We start from the raw sequence: 21,186 nt of genomic DNA on the forward strand, positions 1-21,186 counted from the left end.
TATTCAAAAAAATGTGGTGGTGTCAAATCACATACACAAGCCAATATTGAGCTACAAACACAGACCAAACAGTTCTATAAACAGAAACTGGAGTGTTCATATACCATAGTACCTGAAAAAGACCGTTAATAAAAAGGAGTCCATAAGTATTTCATTTCACTTTTTCTATATGGCTCCTTGCTGAATGTCTTTGCCTAAGTTAGTGTACAATGAGCCAGAGGTAGAGTCCCAAGTAAAGTATCTAATGCCTCAGGGCTCCATTAAAAACCTTTATTCTTCTAAACAAAAGGAAAGCCTAGCCTATAGTTTTCTGTATGACGCTGAAGTAAAGCCTCTTTGCTTGAACAGTACGGCATTCCCAAGCGCATTTGGCATTAACCTAGATTGAGACTGTGCTTTGTTGAACCGTCTCAGTTCTCCTCCCCTTCAGACTCCGACTCTAGAAGAGAACAAAGTAAAATACTTCACGTAGGTTGCACAAGGACAGTGATGTAATTCAATACAAATAAGAAGATATCCTTCCAAAATTCAAATGAAAATTCTCTTCACACCTACTACTTCCTAGGAAAGGTTGACAGATTAAACAGATTAAGCCAGAAAGAAATGCGCAGCTGCAGAAGACGCACATCTACTCTGGGCCCTCCGCGGTGGAGACCTTCGTTTACAGATCTGTCACTAGAGTTTTCACCAGACCACTGTGAATTATTCTGGTCCTCACCTGCAGAGCCATGCAATGCCTATCTGACCCGAGTTTAATAAAGGATTGGCTTTATTTGCTCGCTTTTCTAATCTCTATGAGTAGGCGATGCTATCATCCAGGAAGCACTCTGTAAACTCTTTGCTCTGCAAATATCGATCAGCATCACCATCCAGCCTATCTAGGATGGTATATGTAGTGTTACCTTACAGCAGGTATTAAATATCTATAAACAACATTTTTTTATCATTTGTATAGAATAAGATAGAAGTAATTAAGAAGTAGAACCACGAGAAGTACAAGAAATTTAGAAGTAGGAACATACACAGTGCCTTTTATCACGTAAAGCTACTTTGCATCATGCTGTATTTGTGTGTGTTCACCTGACAGGAAAGGGCTTGCTGCCAGCAAATATTACACATTAGATCAGCTTTCTCAGAGCAAACATGGTCTGTGTGTTCTTACAGCAACATTTGGTCTCCATTTGTACTGGACTTTGTAATCAAGGACAGCTGGCAGAGGGGAGATGCGGGAAAAGGATAAAAGTACAGAGCAGCAGAAAGGCATACAAGCAGAAGATTAAAAGGTGAAAAAATGCTTAATTAGACCAAGATTGCTAGTCTGAAGTCTTAAGTGTGAAAGGATCTACCACTTTATACTGCTACATGCACATGTGAATTGCTGGAAAGTCTTATCTTGTAATTACTACTAGGTATTCCCTCCAAGTTTCTAAAACTAATTCCATTAAATGTATGCAAATGAGCACTAATAATTATATCCCTTTCTATTACACATGGATTGATCTTCTCAATTGATGTGGAATTCCTTTTCCATGCAAAAAACGTAACTTAATTATTCAGGACAAACTGATGTGTCTTCCTATGCAGAACAGGAAACTAGTTCTCCTCCACAATAACCATTTTAAAGCAGCAAACACAGAGCACGTATCTCAGCCTGCCCATTCAGCTCACAGCGATTTCAGCTGCAGTGGCACAGGCAGGTTTACGCTGTGTTCACGTCGCCAGTGCAGATGGTATAAGCAGAAAAGGCAGCAATACAGAAAATGTTGGGCTGCCATGCTAACACACCAAGGTACATCATGTCATCATCGGTGCTGCGTTCCTCCTACAGAAGCTTAAAGAATTTACCTCCAGAGAAGTGGTACCTGATGACTTCAGGACTTCACAAGGACATCATAAACATTAAAAAGCAGCAAGTGTTTTGGGCTCAGGCATGACAAGAAACAATATGGAGCAGTCATGCCTGCTGTCTTCTAAGCCTGTGTACTTCATATGCTGTGCAACTAAAATCTGAAAAAAGAAATTCTCTTTGCCAAGAGACTACCATATTTCTTTAAATGAATCCGTACCTTCTTCAGCGTTTTGCAGCCACTCCACAAATTTCTTCATCTGGTCAAGAAAAACACTTTTGCCTTTAGCAACGTGTGCTTCTTTATACCACTTGAGGATAGCTTCTTCACTCAGAACATCAGCTGAAATACAGATCAGAGGTTAGATGATTTTGAACATCTGTGTAGAGATTTTTTTTTTCTTCAAAAAGGCAGCCTAAAATAAGTTAATATAATCATTGTGGAACAAGCTTTGCATGAACTATTTTAGGTTACGACTACAGAATATCTGATTCATATAAGGGATTCCAGATGCAACAAAGCGTGTAATGTATTAGGGCTTAAAATGAAGTACCAAATATTGCGCTTCTGTAAAGGACAGTTCTCTATTCATCTGCTTTAAATACACTATGTAAGACAGTTGGATTAAAAAAAATTTAGTCTGCACATCTTAGAAGAAATACCATGCCTTTTCTTGCTGTTGAATCACAGAACTGTGCATGGTTCTAGAAATCTGAAGTGACAGACACCTCCTGATTAAACAGTGAAAAGACAGCCAGGAGGGATTTTTTGCAATCATCGCCCCCTAAAGGCTTTATATTGTTTTAGCTGATAAGTTTTAAGGCCACTATTCAGACCACGCATTCTAAGGGACCAAATCAGATAGCCCAGCTGACATTTTTCTGTCAAGCATTGAGAACAAAATAGCTGTCGGTGAGGGAATGCGAGGCTGAGGGAGATTCAGAATACAGAAATCCTAATAAGCAGCAACAACACTTATTGTTTCCAACAGATGCAAAGGTAGGGCTAGCAACAGACCTCTAGCCCCAGGAAAAAAGCTCCCACAATCCAGCCAAGCCAAATATCTCAGTAACTGATGGCTGCGGAAGCAAAATCTGGGATCCAGAATGGCATTTTGGCAGTTATATAATGCAAGAGGCAAGAACAAACAAACAAAAAAACACCAAACTGTACTCGTTCTATAAAAAGACCCAAGACAGCTTTCTACATCTCATTAAAATTTCCATTCTTTTTTTCTTTGAACAAACAACCCTCCCGTGCTCTACAAAACCAACACATTTCAGCGAAGTTCTTCATGGCTTCCTTGAGCTCCTTGGTGCCATCCCACCCACTGGATATTTGGCTGCCAAAGCACCGACCCCAACCATCACCTTCTGCCTAAAGGTTTTATTATAGTAGATGTGGCAGGCAGGAAGAAGGCAAATTCAGATAAATGACACCAAAACCGCAAAGCATCTGATAAAATGAGATGGAGAAGACATATTTCACATATGCTGTTGAATAATAAACAGATGGAAGCAACCAGAGATACATTTGAACTTAACCAAGACTATCCCAAGACATCCAATAGTAACTGAATATGAAGTCTCCCTGAAAATTTGGAATTTCGTGAGTGCATGTGGCTAGAAGTTACCTTGTCTCAGACACTCTCCAAAACAAAACCTCTTCTGCAGTTTGCTGCAGCTGACAGTAAGCCGAAAACAGGGGGAAAAGGAGAGGGTGCTGGCTCTGGGCTTTTCCCAGTACGTACAAATTTGTGTTTAGTGAATCCTACAAGTGGCATATAAAGCTGCATCTTCCTGAAATCACAACCCACCACAATGGACTTTTTCTCCAATGCAAGAGAAACACTGGAGCTAAGAAAAAGGTTTCAAGCATGTTGCATTGAATACTTGCCAGTAGTCTTTAGCAGCAGCTCAAAGACATTACAGCATTTAACAACTCAGGCTTTTAATTTAGCAAACCTGAAAATATTTCACATGGACTCCCATGAAACTGCACGTAAAAGCTTATGTATACCACAGAGTCCTACAGTTCACACAACCACATCCGCAGAATTACTCAAGGTGTGACACCTATTATGATCCTTAGGAAGAAGCAAAGAAAATCAGGAGAGATTTCAGGAAAGGAAAAATAAACGTAGAACAACCGTCTCCCAGGGCTCAAGCTAGAGCTCTTGGGTGTTGTGGACATTTAAAAACATGAAGTTGCTGTATAGAATAAGCTGCAGAAGCCCATTGCTGCATTACAGTCCATATTACTATACTGTACAAGGACACGCCTCCAAGTAGGCACATATCTCAGTCCAGGAGTAATAGGATTTAAGTTCATTTATTTTATTGGCAGACTGTCGGCTTGATGTGTTTGTTGCCAAAGAAGAAGGGGAGAATCTCTCCCCTCCCTCCCTAAAACCTGAAACCTGATAATAGCAGCATGTAATCTCACTGTGTGCCTGGAAGATTAAAACATTCTCGAGTCAGGTGGATGGAAAATTTGCCTGTATATAACTCCATAGCAATAAGCCTCCTACACTAATAGGGAAGAACAAGATGCATTGAACTACAAAAAAGGCAACTGCAACTCTCCTTTCATTTCTGAGAAATATTATTTGTAATACATTCATGCCTCCAGTGCTCCTAAGAGATGATACTCTCCTGTCAGCACAGAGATGCTCAATTAAACAATCATGCAGGACAGGCTGAAGTTAATCATACCTCGAGGTTGCTTTGAAGCAATGGGAACACTCGGGGATACGGGAGGAGGAAGAGAATGATTCATTTTATATAACTATATATATACATAGTTATAGTTATTCGTTATTAAAGTTGATTTTTTATATATATATATACACATATATATTTTAACGGCTGAGGCTGAACACCGTGGTTTGTGGGGGTGTGCACATCATTTTCACTACAGTCCCAGGTGCTGTCAGCCCCAGAGAGCTGGTTTTCCTGCAGGTACAACCCAAACTACCCACGGCCAGAGCCTCCGGGGACAACCCTCATGGAAGGAAGGAGCTGCAGAGCAGAGACTGAGGAACCCAGTGCCTTTACTGCAGGGTTAATTGGAAAGTTGCTTGAAGTTCAGGTCTCAGCTTTGTATTGAATCACCCAGTTCAAATGAATTTCTGCTTTCAACTCAAACTGCATAGCCGTTGGCGATAAAGGGAAAAGCAAACCCTGTCAGCTGCCAACATGGTCAATCAATCTCCTAAATTCAACTCTATTGCAGCTAACCCAGCTGCGAGGACAAAGCCTTAAGGCAAGGGCTCTTTCAATGCCAGGAATGTCTCTCACAGTACAGTCAGGGTCTTTACGGTATATTTTCTTTTGCTGGGAAAATTTTGCATCCAGTACCAAAAGGAAATACTTGAATAATGACGATATTTAAAGATAATTGTGTCACACTGAAAAACAAAACCTGTGTATTGAGTGGAATTTGAAGATTCAGTCCTTGTAAGCACAGGATTCCTGCAGCATTTGAGAAGCCAGTCTGCATCTTTTGGTTACAAGATCTCTGTGCTGCAGAAGAGTATCTCTGAGGCCTAACGACAACGATGAGTGCTACTACACATGTACTTGTGTTCTGCTCCCCTTCCATATTTTGTAAATGTTGTCTTGAATTCTAATGCAAGAGTACACAGACACTTTGTGCCTGCTAAGGGTGTCTGCTGTTCAAAGGGTGAAATTCCTCATGAAAGGAATGGTTATTAATTTCAATAGCATCAGTATTTCACATTTGAAATTTCCAGGTCGGACACAAACTAAAGGAGATTCTGCAACTGAATACAATTTATAGAGTGTAATTCAATGCTTATTTTACCCACAATTAAGGGACACACTGAAACATGGAATGGACTAAAAACCAATATACACCTTAGAGCCCATGCATAACTAGCAAGAAGGCTGGCAAACTTAGCAGATGTCACTCAGGAGAATTCAGTCATTCTTATTCTGCAACTGGCTTTTAAATTATTGGTCAAAATGCAGTAGGCAGGTTTATAATTGCACTGGTTTTAAGTAATAACCAGAGAAGCAACATCATAGCCAGGGATCAGTACAGAACTGGACAGCTTGTTTTCCTCTGTAGTGTACCAGGAACATAAAGATATAATAATAATAATAATAATAATGTCAACAAGCTTTAACTGACTATAGAACTGCTTTTGCAGATTATACCTACAAGCCAGTAAGAAGCTGCTACCACATAAGGAAAAACAGGGATTGGACTTTCACTGGGGGAAAAGTGGATATTCCTCCTTGTTAGAGACAGAATTAAAACAAACAAACAAACAAACACCACAGGCTTTCAGGCCTTCTAGATGCTAATGAACCTAACCATTCCCATCATGTTTGGTGTTTCCATGTAACTCCCAGGAAAGTAATCCAAGGGCTATTTTATGATGGAAACATGGGAAAGATTTAAATGCAAGATGTTGGACATGCTGATGAGAGTAGTCATGCAACTAAATTTGTCAAAGCATGGGTGGCATTTGGTGCCTGTCATCACTGATGACTATCTTCATGCCCAGGAAGCACTCCCTCATAATGAGTAACAAGCAAATAAGCTGTCCACATTCATCCTGGTAGACAGCTGAATTTCTCGCTGCACATCCACAGATACTTCAGATCTCTATATTTGTCACTAGAAAAAGCTCATTAGGTCCCCTGAAACCTCTCCAGTTCCTGTGCAGGTTCCAACTGAAGCACAACAGAAAGGGGCTGCTCCCATCTGCTGCTCCCTCATCACCAGCATAGCCAGTAATCACTTTTGGGGACTGTTCTCCTTGACTAGGAAAGAGAAGATATGCTGTTATCAGCAACTTATCTACAATAAAGTGTATGTCTCTAAATAAAGACTTGATGGCTTCTTTCTAGTGGATATGTATGAGCTGGGGAGAGGACAAGAGTGAAATCCACCAGCATGGAAATGAAGCAGAGGCAGGCAGCACTCGGTCCCGGCTTTCGGCCATCAACTTCCTCACAGCTCTGGACAAGCCAGAGCCATGGGTGGTTAAAGCACAATAACAGCACATGGGAGAAACAGGAATGGGAGGACTAGCACTCCTGGAACCTTCCCTGGTTAACGCCATAGCATGTCCTCACCTAATGGACACTGTTTGACTCCAAAGCTGCTTCAAATAGACTTCCTTACCGTGTCCAGCACTCAGAAGGGCCCTACGGCTCGTGGCCATACAGTCAGGCCAGCATTTGCCAGCAGGCAGCAGTCAGTCTGCCAAATGGGGCAGATCAAACTTCAGCCTGCCCGGGGCTGGGAAGGGCCGGCAGCCGTGCTGTGGCACGGCCACAGGCAGCAGAGAGGCCGGGGCTCCGGCGTGCTTACCCCAGGTATTCCCGGTATGAACACAGTATCGCGTGTGCTGGACATGCTGAACTTATGGCTTCCACTGACAGGCCATGCGGTTGCTCTTGCAGGCTAATACAGTCATGAATTTACAAAAATTCTGAAGGAAGTCCTACACAGAACTGTTTCTGCTTTAACCATCACTTGTTGTCTGAGCGTACAGCAGTTAGAGCAGTCACTCACTGTGTCTGAAGTGAATTTTCTTTTTCCAAGAAAACTGAAAAAAGTGTTTGCTGCAGGTTGCAGTTTGAACTTTGTCCTCAGTCATTAGCAGTCTTTACAATTTGCAGAATTTGCAGGCAGAAGAACAAGGTGTATCACCTTTTCATTTGATCACTGAAGCCATGCTATACTGACACAAGTAGAAAATAAATCCATCTGATTCACTTCTGCCTTCTGTAGCCATTATTTTAACAGTCTGAACTTGTTTGCCTTGAATATGCACCTGGACACAACAGGGTGACCAAAGATCAATACTGGGTTTCTACTCCTGCTGATTTTTCTCCTTAAACCATTTATAGCAAAAAGTCGGAACAAACTGGCACCCACCTATCACACGCTGTGCAAGACCATTAGTCTCTATGACAACTCAATCTGAGTTAACTTGCAAAGAAGTCAACTTCACAATAAAGATTAAATCCCTCAAACTATGGCACCTGCAAGAAACCAGCAGGGAAAGTAAAAGGGAAAGAATAATAAGGAAAGCTCCTCTGGCAGGGAAGAAGTAACAAAATCTTCCTGCCAAAAAGGTTTGCACTTTCAAGGTTTCTTAAAACCAAGCTCTAATTTACCTTTTTAAAACTGCCAGGAATTTACAGAAATGTCTTCCTAGAACTGGTTTTATACAAGGATTAAACTGCACTTGACCAGACTGTGGATGGTGCTTGGATCCTGCACATGCTTCCGGACTACAGGATAAATGCAACAAAGACAGAAAAGCTTGCTTCAGCTTTTCCTGTTGCCACATGCTCCTTCGAACTACCAAAGCATAAGTTATTCCAGAGTTCAACCTCCTCATATGCAATACCTGGAGAACATCTGATTCCTATGGCATCACAGGTGAGTGACTGGCACAGAGAATCCATGCACAGTATACAAGAATGGATATAGACTCTTACCTTTATAAAAGAGTACCACTATCTTCTGAAAGGCTTTCATGAAGTGGATGTTGTCATAACAATACTCTTGCACCTTCTGGAGAAGAATCAGCTCTGACTGGCCTTGAGTGCTGAACACAGCAAGCAGGGGGGCATATTGCTGAAAGGAAGACAGGGTAGGAAACAAAATGCATGTCAGTATAATGAGAATAAAAATAAATAAAAAACTTTTAATGTCTGTATCATGAATTTCATCCTTGGAAATCTGTTTCACTGAAACTTTAGATTTACGTGCCAATTGCATTTACTTAAACACATATACATAAATATCAATGAGCTTTTGTAAGATTTGCTGCATGCTGCGAGTTAAAATTCAGTACCAGTTTTAGATACTGAATTTTGTAAAATCAATTTATAAAGCCCACATCTCAGAGTACTGCTGTTCGTACACTTCACAAGGCAGGATGATGCCGATTCAGGAGTGATGATGCTTTATTGATGTTCATAACGTAAGGCATCCAAGGATGAAGGCTGTGAAAATACAAAACCCTAGTTTCACAGGGGTTTCAGAAGTCCCAGGAAATTGAACTAATTTAAGTTATTTGAGATAACTGTGATCAAGTGTCATTCTTTTTCTCATTATCACCACCAGAGTATCATGATAACCTTTGCCTTGGTAAACGGCAATGTTTTCAAAGCACAGAATTAACTGCTAATGTTATTCGGACAAGAGAGTAGCAGTAAAAACTTTGCTGTTATGCAATTTTTTTCCTCTTATTTCAGATTTTAAAATTAGAGATTATATTAAAGGACCATATCCTGTTCACTCTTTCCTTAAAACCTGCAGTGTTTATATCCATCTCTCCAGTCTCCCCTCCTCTTTGCCTGTGACAAGTCCAGGTAAGACTGCAATCTTAAATGAAAGGTAATTATTAAAAGCATTTTTCAGAGCTGAAGGGAAGACCTTGATCTTCAGAGCCCCCAGCCAAATATATGTTAAGTTTACCATTTAAATTGTTTTTGTACTGCTCAGTTCAGCCTTGCTTCATCATTTTCAGTAACACTTATCAGTTTGGCATTTTTCAGCTGGATTTGCAATGGCCTAATGCAGCAGAGTTCTGGTCTGTGCGACCGGGGCTGTCGATGGACACCGTCAGGTACCAAACCACCCGTCACCAGCAGCACTGATGGGCACTTTCAGAAGAACATACATTTCAGGACTTCTTTACAAGAGGGTAAATTCTGAGGGTTTTACTCAACATGATCCATGAAAAAAAAAATATTAAAATGCATGAAAATCAACTAAAGTTTGAAAGTCTTTTGCAAAATTATTATTAGCTATTAATTTAAAGAAAGAGAGTGCAAAAAATCACAGTGGAACTGTAACAAGAGCAGCTAGGCAGGCAGACAGTACTATTACTTGTGGAAGAAAACCCCTTACAAAGTAACTATGAGAAATTACTAAATGTAGCCAACACCAGAGGCTGAGTCCTCCACTTCTGGCAGGTATAGCCACACCTCTAGAAAAAACGCCACTGTTTTATAAAAGCATTGCAGCACTTGTGCAGGCTTTAGGTAGCAGACTCGCTCTTTTCCCCCTTTTGGCCCTGGAAGCATCCAGCTGGTATCTAGGTAAGTTGCAGGGAGGCAGGGCAATATATACTGCTATTAAATAAATAAAATGCACCAGCAGAACTCACTCCCATCCACAGGTTTCTGAAGTGCTGCTGTCTCTAAGTGTTAAGCAATTTATAATAAAAATCCTACCTTTAGGGTTTGCCACATCTGACCGATTCCCTTTGCTTTCCTCTCGCTCCTCAACTGGCACAGACTTACAATTACAAGTTTCACAAGTGTCTGACTGACTAAGAAACCATAAAATCAGTGTTCTCTCATTGCTGGCTGAGTTAAGTGGCGTTATTTTCCATTTGCCTCGGGTTAGGTAGCAGCAGGCCAGCAGCTGCAGCGTCATGAATCTCACATCACAGGCTTGCTAGCAGCGCAAATTGTCTGGAGGATTTTCCCCACCGATGGGGAACGTCTCTTCCCTGCACTGGAGGTGGCCTAGGGGCTAAGCCCCAGTGTCATGGTGAGGTTACTGGGGCGATGAAGAGCTTATCCTGTAAGATTCTGGGTTTAACAGCTTGCCCTGTCTCCTCCTGAGTTCAGCTCCTGCCGTGTGCACGGCACATGTGGCATTGACTGCTTCATGGCTGCCCACCACCTCCACTAGGAAGCCACCCATCCAAGAACAGCTTGTTAAGAACTGTAAACTAGGTTAATGTTCTGTGTCTTGATATGTCTTTTCAGGGGCCCCTTGCATATAGTTTACTAAAAGAAATCTAATAAATTCAAGAGACTGGTACCCACATGTCCAAGCTTTGGGAACTGTGCTTTGTGAAAGTTACATGTCAGGTACAGCCATACAAGAATAAATCCCACCACCTGGCATGTCCCATGTCAAATACGTATTTAAACACATCCTGACGTGCACCACCAGGACAAAACAACTCTATGATTGTTTCAGGGCACATTGACAAACAGGAGGGCACAGAACCAGGCTCTGTGTCACACCAACAGTGTTAATCTGATTTCTGGAGGAGGCTGACACATTGGGTCAGACGAGAGTCCAAAGAGAGGAATCCGAGATCTGTCTCTACAGAGGATGTGAAACAAATGCTGTTCGTTTTTGAAAAATTGAATGTAAAGAAGCAGCTAGCAAAGTCTAAATTTCTATTACTACTGTTTTTGTTAAAATCCTACCTGTAGCTGCAGATAGTACAAAGTTGTCCTGTGTTTTCAGACAGTGCTAACTAGAAAGACGCCTGTCTCATATAGGCAAAATGCCTTACCTAATTTAGTGGGGTTACATACATAGCTGATGGCTTGGGACAGTGAGATTCATATGACTAAGCATCCAGTCAACAATATTTGCACAAAGCCGGCTATGTTTCTATTTTTCCCATGTTCAAATATTCAAAAAAATATTTGTTAATTTGCCCTGCAGTACTAGACAGTAAATCTCAATGAATACTCTGTTACAACTCAAAGAGATATGATCAATTTTTACATCAAAAGAACAAGAAAAACAATGTCTCTCCTCCTCTGGAAACTATCTCATCCCTCTAATGCTGTTTGGGTCACTTGAGAAGACTTCAAGGCATTCAATTTTACCATCAAAGACTACAAAAGATCGCAAGCCACTGCATTTCTAGGATGGCTGGTGTTGCTCTTGGGAAACCAAATTCAGATGAAAGGACAGCAGTAGTAGGAGCTAAACCAATGTGGGAACTCCAACAGAGGCATCCAATATGAAGAAGAAAGGAATTCAGATCAAGCTTAAGATCCATTTTACCATAAAGAATGAAGCACAGATTGCTTCTAGCCTAGGGCAAATCTTTGCAGCCCTGGCTGTGAGGGAGTATTCTCTTGCTCATGGTTTACTAGCTTAAAAGGACTAATTCTGCTGAAAAGCCTTTTTGCCTCTGTTCTCAGTTCAAGTGTCTTGCACCACACAGTTCCTTCAGACTTAGATGAGGAACACCAACCACTGCAATGACTCCAATGCCTCTGCATTGTTTTCAGGTTTTGGGTTTTTCTTCCGCTTCAGGGTCATAAGAGTTTTTCTACCACCATAAAACAGTGACACTGTGATTTGTCATCACTTAGCAAGCTACAGCCCGTCTCTCTATGCATTCAGTTCTCTTAGCCATAAGGACAGTACCTGGATCAGAGAGTAACAACCCTACACAATGCACATGCTCTCAAGCCAGCTCCTGGCTTACTAGTTGACAAGTCAACGAGTATCCAGCTCCCACAGTCAACATCAGTGAGACTGTTTCACAGATTCTGAGCTCAGCAGCCCTGCCTGGATCTAACCAAGCTCTGTGCAAAGCCAGCACAGGTGCCACCTCACCATGCTCCCAAAACTTCTTTGCTTCTGGCAAAGACATTGCAAAGGCAGTTCCTGCAGGCTTCCTAGTCAGGTCGCAGCACAGCTGAGCCTCAGCACTTGCTCAGTGCTGTCCCCAAAGCAAGGAGTCTCTTGGGATCCGGCACGCCGAGAAAGTGCAGTGCAGAGGTGCTCAGGCTGTGACCACCTCAGCTTGCCCTGGTTCTCCGCACTGTGGCTCAGGGCATTCGATAATCTGAACTACCTCAGTTTTGCATTAATTTGACTACAGGACTAGACACAAGACACTCCAATGCTTAGTGTGCTCAGTGTCAGCCCTCAAGACTCTCAATCTCCTGGATTTAAGCAGGCAAAAACTTGACAGATGTACAAAGTATTCTCTTAGTTCACTGCAGCCCTTCCCCTCTTCACCCACACACGCACCTTTAGGTGTTTGAGGGCTTGCTCTGCAACCAGCTCTTCCTTCTTGTTCCATTCCACAGCATTCATGACACAGGTCCACAGGAGACCGATCACTGCTGGCTCTGGCAGCTCATTTCTCTTCATTTCCTCTTTTACATAAAGCACTACCTGCAGCAGGAAATAAACCAGGAATGGTGCTGCCTTACCAAATACTTGCAGTCATTTACAAATAACACCACAGCACAGAAGTAAGAAGAAACAGAATTAGAACAAGAATAACAAAAAGGAAGCATTTAGCATTAGCAACATTACTACTACTTGACTACAAGTTTTGTCCCTCCTCTCCAACCTAACAGTTAATACAGTTAAATGAGAGAGATTCTCATCAAGCATAACTGAAAAAAGCAAACAAAACAAGAACAACCAAAAAAGGTCACAGTAAGTTGCACTTGTAAATCCAGAGGATGTTTTGTTGCTTTCTTAAGCACAGGGTGAACTGATGAATAAATTAAAATAATTTTAAGAAAAGCAGGAAAACTATGAGGTGCTCATATCTGTTCCTCTGTACCTACTGTTGATTCAAGTCTTTCACTATGTTCGTATAAACAGAAGTTGTAAAAAAACCCACTCTTTACCTCTTTAATTGGGCATTCCTGAGAGAGACGTTCTTGTAGCTCTTTTTGAAGTTCTTTACGAGTCCCCAGTGACTGCTGAACTCTAAGGAAATCTGAGAGCTCTTTTAGACCTGCTTCAGTAAAATACTTGGCAAAATGGTCCACATTCTGCCGGTTGGCTGGAAATAGTTCCTAAAAAGACAGAAATGCTCACTGTTAAATAAATAACCAACTGTGACTCTTGACAGAATGGAAGGAACATTTTTTAAGAATGAACAATGGGAATCACCTGGTACTGCACTTAAAAAATTCAATGCTTGTGTTAACACTGGAAAAGTCAACACTTTGTTCATAGTGTTGTTTCATTAAAGTGGAAGGCAAAACGATGGAGCCTAACACCCTCTCCACATGAAATGCATGTACTTACAAAGACCTGTGACCCTAAGATGTCGCTCAAAACAGAGAAAATACACCTTTTACAGATTCCAAGAGTTTTGCAGGGAAAGTACAAAAGAATAGATGGTAAAGCCATTATATGCAAAGCACACATACCAAGCCCTCCCAGTGTGTCCATACATTTACCCCTTAAGAAAAATACATTTGCAATACACATATGGCCCCGGCACCCTGGCCTGATGTCGCTACTCTGCTGAGCAACCATTACCACTAATGCATCATTCAACAAACATCTCAAAAGCCACTATGTACTGTTAACATTAACTCCTGTAGGCATTTCTGACTCAAAGACACCATCAACCTATGATTTATGGAAGTCCAGCTACTTAGAAAAGTTATAATGATTCTTAAAAATTGCTACAGCAAACGCCCCATCTTGGTAATGAATCCACGGCACTTGCCTACCATCCAGTTCTTGCTGTCTAACAATGATTTGTGGGATAGATAACACTTTTTTTACAAAGAAGCTAGAGACCCTCAATCTGTTTCCTTACTGAAAATGAGATTAAGAAGAAACTTTCATGAAGACAGCTATGCTAGGCAACATTATCTGATACATTATAGTTGTTTAATATAGCAGCATAATGAAAGCCAACAGCTGAAAGTTTAAGTCAGTCAAGTTTGAAACAGAAATAAGACGCAGTTTGCTTTTCTTCCCCCTCTCTAATAAACAGTGTAATTAGCCCATTTCACAGCTTTATCGCAAATTACTTATGACTTGGACTCTTCGTATCAAATACAAATTGAAGAGATGAAGGGGTGGCGGGTTTGCTTCACTTCTGAAAGATTCTTGCCGAATCATAAATTATAGAGGTAGAAACAGGAAATGCTGCTGAAATTCTCCAGGCAGCGCTACACAGGATGTAGCACATTTGATTGGATTATCACAGCAGCAATCTTTTTGAGGATTAAAAAAAAAAAAGCCCTATTGATCTTCAGAAAGACACTGTGAGAGAACGGCACACAAAACTGCTGCATATTCATATATCCTCTAAACAGCTCAGGCCACTGCTACAAACCCAGAACACAGGTTTCGAGTTCAAAGGCTGACAGCCTTCCTGCATTGCTGCTACCAGGTCTGCTGGCACCACTGCAGGACCAGTTGTGCTGCCCAGATGGCTGTTGCTACAGAAAATGAGCTTACTGTGCTTTTGCTATACTATTTAAACACTGTCGCTTTGGAACCTATATTATAATCACAACCCTTTATAGTTTATTATTTACAAAAGTAAAACATGTCTCAAAAGAACCACAAGTCCTCATGGACAGTTGCAAGTGGTGTGTGTTTTGTTAGCAGTGGTTAGAAAAAATCCTATGTAATTAATGCCCAATCCCTATATATGTAGTCTCTCAGAAGGCATATAGCTATAGAAAAAATAGAGACAGAATGTAAAAACATGTGGTATTTAATATTCCTGAACGTGTATCAATGCTACAGCCATAACAATACTGCTGTTATTCAAAATATTTAAAAAATTTAAGTCAGTCTGATGGGGAGTTAACAGGCTTACAACAGACTACCATCTGCATTTTATTTCCTTCTTGTTGAAAATACGTTGTACTTACTAGCAATCTCTTATCGAGGTTGGCTTTTCTTAAAGCAGAGGTAACAGAATTGGCATCTTTCTCTGCCATCCATGCTTTAAAAAGCTTTACAGCAAAAGAGGCTGCAATCCCTGTTTGAGAAAAAACACAAAACCATGCTTCAGCACTTTTCAACATGAATTAGAGATGGTTATAAGAAGTATAAGGTTACAAAATGGTTACAAGCACAAGGAATGAAAATACATTTATGACAACAGGACCAAACACGTAGAGATGAAATGCTATTTTTTTTCTTTAATCCAGTATTATTTTTCTGAAGTATGCTAGATTGTTTGAAAAATCTTTTCGTTCTGTATTGCCCACCACTATTCAACTGTTCAAAGATTTTCTTTGCAGTTGTTTTTCCTACCCTCCCTAATTTACAGACTAAGTCCAATGGCAAAAGGAAAAATTGTGTTAAATCAGGAAATGAAGGCACAAAATAACAAAGAATAATCAGAAATAAGAACTGAAAAAAAAACCCCCATATATTCAAACAGCATTTAGGAAGCCCTGGAATAGGGTTAAATAACTTTGCAGCTTCAAGGTAACTGATTGTACCCTGTCCTCCTAGTAGCTGGTAGAACCAGGCACAAATGCTATTTTAAATTAAAAATTCCTTCCTCAAGGCACAACTTAATACTTTCTGCATTGGATCGAAAGAACTCCTCTTCCCCTAGCTGTAGCTTTCCCGAGGGAGCTAACGCGCCATTAGCCCCACACCTCCTGTTTCCCCCCGGCTCGCGTTCCTGGAGCAGCACTGGTTCCTGGAGCTCTGCTCCGGCATCTCAGCTGCAAGTGGCAACTGTGGAGAGCTGGAGGAACCTGCAAGGTCCGGGAGACCCAGCTCACCCTTGAGGAAGGTCCCCTCTAGGCCAGCTACACTTCTCCATACTACACTCATCTCAAGATTTACAGTGACACTGAGGGTGAGGATAATGATACCGGTATACCATACTACACTACAGCCGGTCATCATAATTTTCTGCTTCACTCCCAAACAGTCCTGAAGCTGCAAGAGCTAGATGAGACCTACTGGTAGGAAGCAGCTTCGTCATTCTTAGCCACTTTATAGATAGAGATCCATTCTTCTTATTTCTAGGATACACTGGCTAAATGAGTCATCAAACAAGAACAGCAGAGCAGCATTAAGCTTCATTAACATTCATTACAGATCTTGACTGTTACGACAGTTTTGGCAACCTTATTGCAAGAGCTTAGTCATAAGGCACAGCCCTTACAGAAGCACCATATGGAACTATAGGTGCACAATGCCATGCAAGAGAGGTCTACAAATATTACTTTGGGCTTTTTTCACGTTGTACAGCAGGTTCCAAGTGCAACCAGCAGGATGCAGCCATCACAAGTAGTGCTGGCTGACTAGTCAAGACTGACAAAGACTGGTCTACCAAGAGCAGACCTAGGTGTAATGCCCACCTGTAACTGCTAAACCTACAAGAACAGGTCAGCATATCCGACATGCTCGTAAGTTCAATACCACCAAAACTGAGTGGAACACTCTGGTCTCTGTCACCAAGCACTGTCCCCAAGAGCCATGTCCTAAACCGTTTTTCAAGTTTTAGCTTAAAACAAAACAAATTTTATACCTGTACAAAGAGGGAGGTTGTTCTACAGCTTCCCTACCCACACGTTTTCAAACTTCTAATTTACAGTCCAAATTTATCATCGGCCACTTCTTACGCTCTATTCATGTGCTGCCATTGCCTTTTCCTTTAAGCAGCTCTTTTCTTTTTCCTTTTTTTTTTTTTTCTTTTCTTTTCCCCCTGTTTGCAGAAAGCTGCTCCAGCCATTCATTTCATTGATTAACCCCATTAACCGTTCTTTGCATTTGCACTAGTTTTTCAGCATGGGTGACAATAAGGGCACACACAACCCTGCTGAGGTTTCAATGCTGCCTAGACCTTTCTGTGTCTCTGGTAGAAATATGTCAGCTATCCCCAAAAGACATTTTTTTCACATCTATATATCACAATAAAAGTAATGACGACACTGAAAAAAGGGTAATCCTAAAATAAATCAGGTATTTGTCCCCAAACTTGATGGATCTCCTACTAGCACTATCTGTCCTCTCTCTCTTTCAACCAGTTCTTTGCCAACGTTACAATTGCCATGCTGATCAACTGCTCCCTCAGATAATTTTTTCCTTGTGGATTTTAACCTCACTTGCCTGCAGTATCGATTTTTGTAAATCAAAGTATAAAGCTTATTTTTATATGATCTACCTGTTTTAAGCCTTAATCTTTTTCCCGTTTTTCATTTATCTTTGCATCTTTAATTATTCTTCCACAAAAGATCTATTCCAGAACACTGATTGACCAACCTTTTCCTGAAATGTGACACAGGTACATTTTAGTATAGATAAACCCAGAATCAACAGTATATGTAAACTCCTGACAAAAGTCTAGAGCGCCTAGAAACGTAAGTGTATAATGCAAATACAATTTGTTCTAGGATCTGTATATAACAACTGTGTTCTTTTAATGTTAAATTTAAAATATAACAAATTATGTGTGTTTTAAAATTTGGAGGTAACAGATGCCTCTTGTCTTCCCATAACTAGACCCATAATAGACTCTGATTTAAAAACACTGCAGGCCATCACCCTAAGACATGGATTAGTGCTTTTGTTTGAATTTTCTCCCAGTTCAATTCTGATTCCGAAAGCTGTGGGTGATGACAGAGCAAAGCTGCAGCTGTGGCTTTTCTTTCTGCAGCATTTAGAAAACAAATGTAATGGTTAGCATGCTGCAAATGACAACATGAAGTTAGAACACTTCTTTTTTTTAAATGAAAGTTAGAATACATTTTAGCTAACATATAGCTCTTTAACAAAATCAAAAAGATTTCAGGAAAACCTGTTTGACACTGACGGTGCATTTGCAATTATCCCAGGTAGTCAGTAACTAGTGGAGAAAGACACTGGAAAAATCAGGACTCCAAGGTAGCTATAACTAACTAACTAAAGAAAAACTCTCAAAAAAAAAAAATCATCTCAAAAAAGCATTATACCGTAAGACTGAAAGAACAGTTACTCATTATGTGGTAAATGCAAATCCATGGGAAAGTGTATCAAACACTGATCACTACTGGTATGAAGGCAAAATGGGGGCTTGAATCCTTTTTTACCTTCTGCAATACCCAGCTGGCCTGCATGTGCTCTCTGTCCCTCTTCACGCTCAAATGCACAAGATATTTGCAACACTTGAAAAAAACACTAGTAGGCATATATCAGGAATAGATGTTACAGTTCACACTTTTGTAGTACCACTATAATGCATATATTCTACAATTCTGCACACATGTGTATAACTTCCAGAAAACATAAATCCTTTAGGATTTATTTTTGGTTTTGTTGCTTTTTTCCTATGTTTGACTGCCCTCTTACTAGATTTCACAAAGTATGTTGGTTGTTGCTGTCTGTATAGGCTTCTGCTTTAAAATACTGATTTCTGTTGCACAGTTGAAGGCTTCCAATGTACAAAATATGTTGCAATAAAATACAAGATAAAGTAAGAAAAAAAAAAGATTGTATAGAACATTACCTTCTTTGACTATATTGTCAGTGAAGAGGCTTGTTAAAATTGTAGCAGGAAGAGTCCCGTTGGCTAACAGGATGCCAGAAAGCATTGCCAGCTTTGTCTGTTCTGTCTCAGTGAAGGCTTTAAGAAACAGCAGAAGCTGTGGATCAGACAGGAAGGAAAAAAAAAAAGATATATTTGAGCCATAGGCAATAATAACAGGTAGAGATGAATATTAGCAGACAGTTTAATTTCTTATTTCTCAACAAGTCCCACTATAATTAATAACAATCACATCAAAATCTGCCCTGAAGCATGGCAGTGCCATTTCACTGATCACTTAAAATTTCACTTTGCATAAGGATGCAAGCATGTGCAATACAGCCTTACTCAGGGAGACGAGGCCTGTCTTCTCCAAATATACAGATATATGTGTAAAAATAAAAGTGCTCGCTAAAGGCTTGAGACCCACAGAAATTACAGGATCACAGACCTGCTCATTTCAACAGGCTGACAGGCGCCTGCACATCTTCAGACCAGACTAAGCCCCACACAGTCACAGTTCCTTTTCTAGCTTGCAAAAACTATTACTCATGTGAACAATAAAAGGATGAGAAAGTTTCCTGTTTTCCTTTCGGGGAAGGGAACAGAGTGCAATTACAACAGATTTTCTATTGGCTAAAATAAGAAATATATTTCAAGTTCAGACATTCTTGATGCAGCTGGCAAAGGACAGACAGGAACAAAAGCTGCTCTAAGACCTTGCCATTGCCACTACTAATTACAAGAGGAAACAACCAGCCTGAGAAAAAATGACAAACCTCTCCATCTTAAGCACTAGAAAATCTGAACTACGCATTTACCTCTTCAAGTCTGAAACCAACAACCGAGTCTATTTATATATCTTAATTTCATGTTAAAATAAAACGAATGACTTGAAAGTGTATTGATGCAGCACAATTTCTTTTCCTTTACATCGGGAAAGAAGTTCCGCGAAAACAAGATTTTGTTGATAGCATTACTGTTAACAGTAACATTTTCTTAACATGTTGTTAGCAATCACAGTATGGCTGATGGGAAAAAGGAGGTTAGAGAGCAAAGGGCAGCTTCATTCATTGCAAAAAGCTGCTGACTCCATCAGAAGCTGGCTTACAAACCGACCATCAGGGAAAAAAATATCTGCAGACATCCAGGTCTGAGTTGAAAAGGAATTCTCACTTCCTTCAGCTACCAGAGCTTTATTCAGCTACCTTCTGCTGTCATGACACCCTTTTTCCTTCTCCAAATGAGCAATAGATGCAATCAAAGCAGAGCAGCCCATTCTGATGGAAAATTCCCACCCAGTCTCCAAATCAAGGGTATTTTTTAATTACCAAAACCTACTCGTAGAAAGGGACAGAATACCAGATATGTCCCTGTGCTTGTTCATTACCACAGACAGTGAGAGCTCCTCTCCAAGATATCTAAGCAGCTTATCACTAACTGTAAAGCTCTCTGAACGCAGTGACATTTTTAAAATCCGGATAACTAATCAAGTAAATTATTAAAACTCATGCAGTGTTTTATGAATAGCTCTGCTCTGTATCAGTGAACAGAACTGAAAAAAACCCTCATTCATATGGTAGTACTTACATAATAACATCAGCTTTAAATTACAGCTTGCACAGGCCTGAATGATTCAACCACAGTCAAACCATTTAGTGATTTTTAAGTGAGCTTCAGCCAAATGATTGCAACATGCAGTTTTAGCTTAAAATAAAAAAAATATAAGATCTCCAGGTGTAATTTTATTTCAACAAACTGTGACTCACAGCCAAAAATGTAAGGAAATTTGGGATGCAGATGAATGGAATTATTATTTCTAAACATATGGCTGAGAAACAAGTGGTGTGCTGTACTTCTAAATGCAGCAATTAACTGGTATACATAATGGTGCAAGTAAAGGAACTCCAGGGCCACATTTAATGGGAAGACTGAAAACATTTTTACAGTATTTCAGTATAAGCCTAGCATAAAATGGAGGCCTGGGGAATTAAAGTTTTCTCTATACAAGCCTTAACAACAACACTGTATCAAAATGAGATCTGCACAAGAAAAGAGAAAACAGCTTTAGGTTTCTGTGTAGCCTCCTTGACTCTTTTTCCTTCTGCTCCCATATAAGCAACAGATGAGCATTTTGATTAAAGTGGTCCCACTGACTACCGTAACGTGACAAACCAGGTTTTTGGCATACTTCTGAGCTGCAACCTCCCTAGGGTTTTGTCAGTAATTAATAAATCATGAACAGTTATACCCATTTATGTCAGACTTGAGTCATGAAAGCAACAACAGCAGTAAATGCAGCTGCAAGACCAGGGCAATGCAGTT

General features: G+C 40.4%; 1 protein-coding gene across 3 annotated transcripts in view; it reads right to left on the reverse strand.

Annotated features, from left to right (window-relative positions):
* Window positions 1-21,186, reverse strand: part of BZW2 (basic leucine zipper and W2 domains 2) — a 56,877-nt gene continuing 35,691 nt past the window's right edge. For all 3 annotated transcript variants that reach the window (XM_080340735.1, XM_080340734.1, XM_080340736.1), the window contains exons 6-12: window positions 18,844-18,979; window positions 15,263-15,372; window positions 13,262-13,432; window positions 12,648-12,794; window positions 8,333-8,471; window positions 2,067-2,189; window positions 1-439 (exon numbers count right to left, since the gene is read on the reverse strand). In XM_080340735.1, coding sequence (XP_080196861.1) covers window positions 411-439; window positions 2,067-2,189; window positions 8,333-8,471; window positions 12,648-12,794; window positions 13,262-13,432; window positions 15,263-15,372; window positions 18,844-18,979 — 855 coding nt within the window. In that variant the 3' untranslated portion in view covers window positions 1-410. The remainder of the gene's footprint in view (window positions 440-2,066; window positions 2,190-8,332; window positions 8,472-12,647; window positions 12,795-13,261; window positions 13,433-15,262; window positions 15,373-18,843; window positions 18,980-21,186) is intronic.

The sequence above is a fragment of the Nesoenas mayeri genome (assembly GCF_963082525.1).
Source record: "Nesoenas mayeri genome assembly, chromosome: 2".
Lineage (NCBI taxonomy): Eukaryota > Metazoa > Chordata > Aves > Columbiformes > Columbidae > Nesoenas > Nesoenas mayeri.